We start from the raw sequence: 11,279 nt of genomic DNA, 5'->3' as shown, positions 1-11,279 counted from the left end.
TTGGTGACGTTTTCATGAAGTTGTCATTTAAGAGGCCATAGACCTCAAGCCATCTCGTCAATCTTTGTATAAAGCTGACATACCTATATCATATAGTGGTTTGTTTAGGGATACACTTTCAAAATAGATAAAACCTTTAGAGGAAATATATGACTCAGTCAAGAAAGATCTTATCAGAACTGTAATAACATTATGCTCAAAGACAGCTTGGGTCCAGTGATTTTTTAGGGGCTGGAACCAGGTATGACAGATTCTAAGAAAACTGATGCCAGGGAACAGACTAAGTTGATACTGATAATGGTGAGATGTCAACTTAGCAACTAGGCTGACGTGGGGTTTTTTTTCTCTCAAAACTGGTTTAATATAAAGACTTAATCCTTATATTTTAAAATTTCACGAGTCTTGGATCATACATGTTTACCTGGAAGTAAAGGTATGTGAGGTCTTACTTTTGTGGTCCTATCATTTATCAAGAGAAAAGATATTGACAAAAAACAACTTTGTTCCACTTATTCAAGATTATCTACTTCAAAACAGCAATTTACCAGATCACTGTATACACTGAGCAATTATTCTGTTAAAAGGCCAGATTTAAATAGACCATCAGAACCAGCCCGATGTATCACTACCAACTCATGAGATCTTGGAATAATTGCATTAGCATGTGAAAATGCTCAGTCTTTGACTGCAATATTAAATGCCATGACACTCAAGGAATGTTTGTGCAATGAGGGCAAAGTGGACTCGACTGATCATTCCACCCAGTTTACATATATGTATATCCACATTGTGTCCTTAACTTTTGTCCACAATCAAATTTAGAGTTTTTGCCTACCAGAGTTTTGTTATGTTTATTTACTAAAATTTGAATTAAAGGTCTAACCTAGATAATAAACTTAGAGTGTTCTCGAAGTGAACTTGATGCAGTTTGATAGATATTCCATTAGAAATGACTCAGATCTAAAAAATTCCAGAACACCTTTTAGTGTCCTGAGTCAAGTAGTTATTTGAATATAAAGCTGATAAGGAAAACAAAATTTATTTCTGTTTCATATCATGTCCTTTGGAATATATAATCAAAGTTTGTAGTTGTGTTCAAATATGATTTTAGAAGAATTATTTATTTAGATTTTTTATTCAAGTTACAAAGACCTCATTGAGTGTTTGGACTTAAACACTGCTTCAGGATTACTGGAAATGCATTCAGGTACATTATGGATTAATTTACATCATTGTGGGGGGCCTTGATTGGCCAAGTGGTCTTAAACACTCACCACTACAGATCACTGCTATCTGTCTGCATGGGTTTCAGTCTGAGGTTCAGCCAAAGTGGGTCACTGTGAGACAGCTTGTCATTAGCTTCTCATGCTTTGGTGGTTCTTTCCCAAGTTTTCCTGGGTTTTTCCACCATCATTTATACTGACCATCATGTATAGCCTGTCTGTGCTCAAAAATGGCATTAAACTCTACAACAACAACAACAACATCATTGTGGTACATAAGGACATTCAGGTCTGTTGGAATTTGTTTGGGATATTCTATACTTTTGGACATGGGATAGGACATTTAGGATAATTTGGGTGTTAATTCCATATACAGTGTTTTTTCATTTTCACTTTTTGTTCCCAGGAAGTAAATTTTTTATTACCATTACTTAAAGTATCTTACTTTCTGGTACATATTTTAAGGCATAGAGTCCTAACATTCCTCAATGAATATGTAAACTAGTATTGATTCAGATATTGCAAAAATGATCACAAGCTTCTTTTTTTTAACAAACTTTGTAGGATAACATTGTTTGGACAAAAACAATAACAATCATTTCAGACATTATTCAGTCATGTAATCAATGTTGTTTTTTTTTTAGAGTAATGACAGACCCACATAATGCACAATTACTGGAAATTTAAATATTCCTCAATTATATATTTTCTATGATTGTATGAAATATTTACCAGTAAAAGACAGTAATTGTTTAGAAACACATATGCATGTTGCATCTGATTACAGTCAGTCTGCCAAATAATTGTAGTACCTGATCACATGATTAAAAGAAGGACTATAATGATGTATCCTCAATGATATTAATGAGGAAAATATCAGAAGTAGAAGAAAAACTGCAAAATGAAATCACCAAGATAACTGCATTAGTCATTAAATACTAATGTGTGTTTCATTGTAGATGTTATTCGCGGGCTTGCCATGCAACAACTGTTGACCTTGTTGCAGCTGGAATCATAAATGTGACAACCATCAAAGGGGCATTAGAATTATTCTAATTATAATTCAGAATTTTAGTTGGAACTTTATCTGTTGTAGCTGAGTGTCTTTATTACTGACAGCAAGATAATTTTGATAGAATTACATTCACAAATATCTGTTCAGAACTGCTCATGGCAGCTCAAAGATGACTCAGTATAATTAATCAGTTTTATTCAGTGGCTATTTAGGATAAATTGAATAGCCTAACTGTTTAAAAACAATGGAAAATCACTGACCACTCTGATAAGTAACCATGGTATCTCAGATTTACAAACAACACAATTTGAGTACTTTCTTCAAAAAATAAAACGGTAAATAAATACCAAATATAATTTGTCACCTCATAATCTCAAAGATGTGTACCATAGTAGTGGTATAATTTGGCTTTATTGGTTACTGATATAGGTCACTGCATTATATACCCCATGACTGTTATCTGTGATCACATATTGGTCATTTTCACTGATTACACATTATATGGGTTTGCATTGACTTTATACCAGTATGAGCAAAAGTCATATGGACACAAAGCAGTGACCTGTTATCAGACCTATGTTAGTAAGCATGATTAAAGAAACACACTATTATCCTGGTCAGTAAACTACATTTGAAAGGGGTCCTAAGATGGTAGTCACAAATCTAACAAGAAAAAGGTGTTGGTCAACTCACCAGTGGCACCTAAAAGATACAAATAAACCAGAGAGAACAACTTGAATTGGCAGATATCTGGCCAGATTCAGCATTCATATAGCAGCCCTGAATGAAACTTGCCTGTATGAGGAAGGGCCATATAATAAAGTAGGAGCAGTAAAACATAATAGAGTGACTAATGTAAAGAAGAGTCACTTGGTAAGGTCACAAATCTCCCAAAAGGTGTGAATCGCAGATTAATGCAAATAGACTCCCACTGTGTGGACAGACATGTAATTACCTTTAGCATTTATGCACCCACCATGTCCAACCATTTTTGGATAAAAAAAAACAAAATTTATGAAGCCTGGAATCTCATGCTTCAAAGTTACCAAAAGCAGGCTAGGTTGATAAGGTCACAAATCTCCCAAAGGGCATGAATCACATTCTAAATACAAATAGACTCACACTGTGCAGGAAAAGACATGCAACTATCATCACCATCGATGCACCCACCATGTCCAACCATGATAAGATCAAAAACAAATTGTATGAAGACCTGGAATATCTTACTGCAAAAGTAATGATAGCAGACAAGCATATGATCCTTGGTGACTACAGTTTTGGCAGAAATCAACAGACAATACCAGGTGTAATTTCTCAACATGACTTTGGTCAATGCAACAACAGACTCCTACTAAGAAGTGTGCTGAAGACAACCTACTAATCATCATCACAGTTTTCCAACAGCCAGAGCAAAACAAGGTGTCTTGGATGCTCCCTCGCTGCATCCACTGGCATTGTTTAGAGTTCATCACCATCTGAATAAGTGAAACGAAGGATGTCCGTGTGATGAAGACCATGAGAAGTGCAGAATGCACGACTGACCACTGGCTCATAATCTCTAAGTTCAATTTTTATCCAGATTCAGCCTAGCAGACAACCACAAGACAAATGTGTGCTCCAAAATCTCAATATCTGTAAATCGATGCAGGAAAATGTAAAACAGGCAGTTGTTGAGGAACTGTGTCACAGTTATCACAATCATCCCCAATACGGAAACATATTAGCCCCACACCACTCCTTGACAAAGGAAAGAAACTACAAAAAGCACTTCAACAACATTCTCAAGCAATAGTCATCTATCAGCAAGGATGCAATTGATCATACTATCCTAAGTGGAAATTAACATACTTTCTGATCCTCAAATACTCAGTGAAACTGAGAAAGCAACTGACTTTCTGTCCAACAGCAAAAACCCTGGAACAGGTGCCATGCAGGCAGAAGTCTACAAAATTACAGGACTGCACGTGGCGCAGAAACTAACACCTATTCTACATATGTGTAAACCTCATGGGCAAGAGGGGTTTACTCCCAAGATGACGAGTTTCTCCAGCCTCTCTCCCATTGTCTCCTGAAACCTGTGTATGCAAAATTATTGTTGAAACCTATGACCCTTTTTCATTGTTTGCACACCTTGCTGCCAGAGTAGTATACTCCTTCTGTATAGTTTCTTGAGTCCACATTGACTAGTGGAATATACTCAAGGAGTACAAAGATGAGTTCATTGTCCACTAGCATGAGTGGAAAGGCAACAGCCTATCATAAAATACTGGGGTTATGATCTTCTTGCTGAGATAATTCTGAATCTCCTTGTGCATAACATTGATCAAGGGTTCTTGCCTGATAGTCAGTGTGGATTCAGGAAGGGATGAGGGTGCTTGAAATTCATCATCTCAGAGAGATATGCCAGGAACATAACTCAAAACCTGTACATAATGATTCATTGACCTAAACAAAGCCTTTTACTTAGTTAGTCATTGGGGCCTCTAGAAGATTATAACACAGTCTTGTTGCCAAGAAAAATTCATCATAATGGTTAATTCCATAGTGGAAATTACTTGCTGATGTTGCAAATAATGGTAAGTCATCTGGTCACCAGTGGAATCAAGGAAGGCTGTGCATTCACTCAAACCATCTTCAGTATCCTTGCTGATGCATTCTTGGACAAAGACATTGGGATTGAGATAATATATATCAGACTTATGGCAAGCTCTTCCATCTGAATTGACAGTTTTTGATCTCCTGTTTGCTAACAACTGTTCTTTAAACAGCTAAATGACAAAATCTAGGTCTGATGTGCAGTAGAAGTATAAACTATTTTTATTCAGGTTGTGACCATGTTGATCTTACAATGAGAGTCAAGACTATAGAAATGTTGGCTTATCTATCATAGCAGTGGACAAGTCCTCAGCATTATTCAGTCATATTCAGACTCAGTACAGAGTGATGAAGAAGAAATGAATGCCAGATTTGCCAAACTAAACTACCTGCACATATGGAGCTGATAGGATCAGTCTAGTCTGCAAAGAAAACTAAAGGCCAATAAAGCCATTGCATTTCCGATTCTGCTTAATGCTAATGTTAAACATGGATGGTGTAGCAACACCATTCCATGACACTGAACCATTATCACATGGGCTGGCTGAGGAACTGATGAGGATTGTATATCAGGACAGAATCCCATGCAGACACTGAGGCTGTCAAAAGTGGGAGGCATTTCAAGCATCCGCACTCTGGAGATCAGATCACAGATGGGATGGGCAGACCATTTCATCAGGATATCAAAAGAGTAACTACCAAAAAATACATACTATTATTGACACTGAGTTTTGAGAAAATGTTGCATAGAATTCCTCTACTGAGTGCAGTCACATCTATACTTGAGCTACAGAGTTTGAGCTGAGAATGGGAGAGGTAAAAGAAGCACGAGCAGCATATATTTCAGAACTGCAGTATACTTTCTACTGATCATGCTACCGCAAGTGGCAGGGCCCTGATTGGCTGAGTGCCCATGTATTCAGGTTCATAAAGCACTAAAACACTCAACATTCTGGATCACTGCCCTATCACCTCTGTGTGGGTTTGAGTCTCATGTATTGCTAATGTGAGTATGTGAGAAAGCCTGCCAGTATCTTCTCATTGGTCAGTGGTTCTACCCAGGGCTTTTCAGGGTTCTTGCTCCACCAGTTATACTGGATGCCATGTATAGCCTATCTTGTGCTGAAAATGGTGTTAAACCCTACAACAATAGTAACCACAAGTGGCATCTCCAGTCCAGTGTACCACATATAGTTTAGACCACAAACTGGCTATTCATGTATTTACAAAAACAAAATCAGTGATGGTCATCTTCAAACACAAAGGATTCAGTAAACATGGTGTTGGTGTTGACACAACACTAGATGAATGTATATTTGGGCACTGGTGTGGCAGGATGATGGTCAGCAGTCACTGTCACTCCCGGTGTGATTTCTCTTAGGATCACAGCCTTAAACTTTAGCTGGGAATTAAAACTAAACATAGTCACGGACCACATCTAAGGTACAATATGATAGCACTCTCACCAAAAAAGAGTTTGATCTAACCAGTATGCTAAAAGAAGTTGGCAAATATGCAACCTTGAAACATTATATATTGTCTGCAGAATGCATACAGTTCAACCAGAACTGCTTTGCCATGGAGTTACCCACCCAGTTAGTTATATTTAGACCCTTATAAAAGCTCTAGGCCATGCTTGAAACCCTACATACATTTTATAATGGTATATCCTTTATATGAGAATGAACTTAGTGTTGGCATCATCCATACATGTGAACCTTCTGCACAGAAGTGTGTTTATCCTGCGTTTAAAGTGTATCCTCTCTTCCCCCAGTGACATTGTCCATGTATTCAAATTTATGTTCTGATTCCACTGTAACTGTACATTTACGGTAATAACATCTGTGATCATGTGACTTGATGGCCTAAGTGGGGCAAGACCATGTAGTTGCTAATTTCACCCTTTGATCCATGTTGACATAGTCAGCTGGCTTAATTACTTGAAGTTTGTTGATGTGGACTATACTGTGTGTGGACCGAAGTAATTCAGAGGACTAAAGACATTAATTGATTCTGATTAAGTTACTAAAGAGCCCAATCAACATAAAACAATAAAACATTACCTTGAATCTCTCTGAAATGAATATTCCATTTTTGCACTTAAAATTGTCAAGATGGATTAGAGTCCATTTAAAATGTAATGAAAAGAAATTTTGACAAGATTAAAGATGGTCGTTTATTATGGATGGATTACTCAAGAGTACAAGTGGCATAATGCTGGGTTAGTTTGACTTTGGTCTTTACAGTATGTCAAGATGTTGAAGCCTGCCAGTGTCAAAACACCAAAATCAATGCAACTGAAATATTACTAAATCCACTGAAGGTTGAAAATGGGTGTTTCAGTGTTTGAGGTAATGTTCAGTGTTAAATGAAAATGCATTCTGCTCTTTCTGAAAACTTTTAAGTTCGCTTAACACATCATGCAGAATTCTGATCTAATGAAAGCGTGTTATGGAATTAACAACAGATATGCCACCATTAAATTTCAAATTTGTGGAATCTGCATCAGAAGTGGATAAAAATAAATGTGCAAACTATTTGCCAACTGAAAGCTGAAAATTATCTGCATTGAGTGACCATCTGGGAAACAAAAATCAGCATGAATTTTATAATCTTTTTCTGGATTTGAGGGTCATTATTAAACAGTGATGTCTGTGGTGATAGTAATAATAACTGAGTCTGTAAATGAGGCTTAAAGTCACAAGGTTGTGCTGGTATAATCTTATGTATTTATGTTTCATGTCAAGAAATCTTACAGACATTAAAACAATATTAGACAGTACCAATTTGGGATGCAGCCAACAATCTGAATATACCCACATGCTGAAAACAATGTACAATCTTGCTAGAATCAGGAGAGTTGTATTTACTTTGCCAGCTTCTGATGCAGGCACTAAAAAGAACAGTTTTTATTCTGAGAAGACTTCATGCTGACATTAGAGAAACCATGATCCATTAAAAGTACAACATCTCCTAAGTGTTATGATCAACAATGATGAATACTAACATAAGAAAAATTGTGCATTGTAAGAAGTGATTTCTTTTAAAATTAGCAAGTCAGTATAAAAAAAACATTGCAATTTAATAATTAAAAGGCATGACCATTGTCCATTTTTTGCATGTGTTGTTTATGTTGTTTCTTTTTTTGTCTCAGTTTGGTAGTATGTGTTTGCTAACATTCATGTGTAACAACCCATATCCTTAATATTGCTTAATATTTTGGTTAGTATTGTGCCGAATATAGCATCCTCATGATGCAATCATTGCCAGATATATTTCAGTAACGTTGATGTAAGATTTAGTGTTAAAGGAAAGTGTGACTGGTAACCAAATGGTCTGCAGTAACTTTGATGTAAGATTTAGTATTAAAGGAAAGTGTAACTGGTAACCAAATGGTCTGCAGTAACTTTGATGCAAGATTTATTATTAAAGGAAAGTGTGACTGGTAACCAAATGGTTTGAAGTTTGTATATAAGATTTAGTATTAAAGGAAAGTGTGACTGGTAATCAAATGGTCTACTGTACGACAGTTTTCTGTTCATCTTTACTTTAATGATTTGTTTGACACTTTATTATTCAGTTACATAGTTGATAAATTTGTGTGTGATTAAATGTATCTGCTCTGGGGCTAACCAGTAAATTGGTAAAGCACTTGTTGATTGTAAAGCATATAAATAGGTTTGTTTTGTACAACATGTCCATTTTTGTTTCCTGAGGTATAAGGGGGCTTGGCAAGTCAGAGGCACATACAAATTTTTTGTATGCATGAATTGGGAACTTGAAGATGAAGCTATTGCAAGGGCACAGACCACCTTACGCCATAAAATGCCTTGTACTAAATTAGAATATTATCATAAATAAGCTTAATGCCTAGAAGATCAGCTTATAAGTCATGGAGGAAGTAAATTGCTTGAGAATGAAATACAAAAATCTATAGGCGTAAATGAGACAGCAAAGTTTGACAGTTGAATCGAGACATAACTGTCACTTCATTATAAAAGTGAATATGAAAATGATCACAAACAGTACTAACAGGGCAAACTAGATAAATTTAAACTTCTCAACTACCTTAGTACCATAAAGACCCATAATAAAAATAGCTTTGATTACTTTCATATTTGGAGCATTGTTAATAATTGCAATATGTTGCTTACAGTACCATCTCCAAATAAAGTTCACATATGCTACAAATAATTATCTGAATGTGTCATAAGTCAATGACAGCACCTGCTAACACAAATGCAGTTCATACTAGTTTTGCAGTGTGTTTACTTACAGCTCCATCTCCAAACAAAGTAAATAATTACAAAGAGAGTATGTACCTGAATGTGTCAGAGGTCCATGGCAGCACCTGCTAACACCAATACAATCACATACTAGTTTTGCTTTGTAAAATCCTGCCTCCTGCAAGTCCACAACATGGAGTAATACCACTGTTTTGAACCAGCCTTGACAGGGAGGCTCTGAAGAGAGACAAACAAAGACTCCAACAGGGCTGACTGTTGGTGCTCCACAAATATGACATGGCTAACTCCCAGCTTCATATACTTACATGTGAATGTTTTATACTTTCAGCTACAGTAAAAAAATATATGTTTGACAGAGTTTACACCATAAATAAATATTATTAAAAGGATTATTGTTCATATTTCGCAGAAGCAAGTACACATGAAAGTCTTGGAATACCAGTTGCTGGAATAGCTGGAGGCATTGTTGCTGGATTTGTTGTCATATTGTGTGTGGTTATTGGCATATTCCTTTGGAGAAAATATCTACGTGCAAAACAAAATAAACACGGTAAGAAGAATTGTTATCGTCAGCAACAGAAAAAGTAAATCTAAACTCCACTTTAAATTCACATGTAAAGTATTGGAAGAAAATAAGCATGGACATGTGATGTCATTTTTTTTATCGTCATTCCTGTTAACATTTAGCAGTTTATTTTAGCTGAGGCGTATGTTCAGCATTTTATTTTTTATTGACCTATATTATTATGTTAGGTGACCTATATTATTATGTTAGATGACCTATATTATTATGTTGAGTGACCTCTCATTTATATCATTATATTTCATATGTTCATAGCATTATCTGTATTACAAGTCTATGATTATAACTAAATAATAGAAAGAAAGTGAAAACAAGTTTTGTAAAATACAGCAAATAATTTATTTTTTTTTATTTTAAAGTGAAAATTTAAATGTGGCTTACATTATTGTGAATTAAATCCCAAAAATTCCTAGAAGTTCTATCACGGGACCAAACATAAAATATTCTAAATGAAATCCAAGTCTTGAAGGTGCTTATATGCCAGTAGTCTTGAATGTGTTGAGGTAACAACAGTCTTGATGTATCCCACTTATATAATACAGAATATCTTTGAATGAATTCACATTAATGCTAAAGTAGTGTCCTAGACCAAAATATCAGTGACCATTTAATTCCAATGAATAATTGAAATAATTCCTTTCAAATTATAATTGAACACAAAAGTAGATGATTCTAGAATGATATTAAAATAGGAATTAATACTTTCCTGACAAAAGCCTGTTTTACATACATATCCATTTGACCTATGTTGCAGTTGCATTTTCTGAAAAAAACTCAATTGTCTTAATGTAAAATTACACTAAACTGTAACCAAATTTACTTCCAGAACATGTAACATCATAATCAAAGCTTGTCATAGAACTCAAATATCAGTTAACAACTTACTGATAACTTACAAGCAAGACAGATAGCATGTACACACTAGAACTCTATCCTCAGTCATGGATAAATATCATGTACACACTAGAGCTCTATCCTCAGTCATGGATAAATATCATGTACACACTAGAGCTGTATCCTCAGTCATGGACAAATACCATGTACACACTAGTGCTCTATCCTCAGTCATGGACAAATACCATGTACACACCAGTGCTCTATCCTCAGTCATGGACAAATGCCACGTACACACTAGTGCTCTATACTCATCATGGACAAATGCCATGTACACACTAGTGCTCTATCCTCAGTCATGGACAAATGCCATGTACACACTAGTGCTCTATCCTCAGTCATGGACAAATGCCATGTACACACTAGTGCTCTATCCTCAGTCATGGACAAATGTCATGTACACACTAGAGCTCTATCCTCAGTCATGGACAAATGCCATGTACACACCAGTGCTCTATCCTCAGTCATGGACAAATATCATGTACACACTAGAGCTCTATCCTCAGTCATGGATAAATATCATGTACACACCAGTGCTCTATCCTCAGTCATGGATAAATATCATGTACACACCAGTGCTGTATCCTCAGTCATTGATAAATATCATGTACACACCAGTGCTCTATCCTCAGTCATTGATAAATATCATGTACACACTAGAGCTCTATCCTCAGTCATGGACAAAGGTCATGTACACAATAGTGCTCTATCCTCAGTCATTG

At 35.9% G+C, this 11,279-nt stretch overlaps 1 protein-coding gene across 1 annotated transcript in view; it reads left to right on the top strand.

Annotated features, from left to right (window-relative positions):
• Positions 1–11,279, top strand: part of LOC149774829 (nephrin-like) — a 107,065-nt gene that overhangs the window by 53,889 nt on the left and 41,897 nt on the right. The window contains exon 7 of the mRNA XM_089944707.1: positions 9,490–9,630. Within this exon, the coding sequence (XP_089800833.1) occupies positions 9,490–9,630 (141 nt within the window). The remainder of the gene's footprint in view (positions 1–9,489; positions 9,631–11,279) is intronic.

Source organism: Sinohyriopsis cumingii, unplaced genomic scaffold, assembly GCF_028554795.1.
Source record: "Sinohyriopsis cumingii isolate HCF-2022 unplaced genomic scaffold, ASM2855479v2 utg000127l, whole genome shotgun sequence".
Classification (NCBI taxonomy): Eukaryota; Metazoa; Mollusca; class Bivalvia; order Unionida; family Unionidae; genus Sinohyriopsis; species Sinohyriopsis cumingii.
Note: the sequence above shows the minus strand (reverse complement) of the source record. Positions and strands in the feature narration are given on the sequence as shown.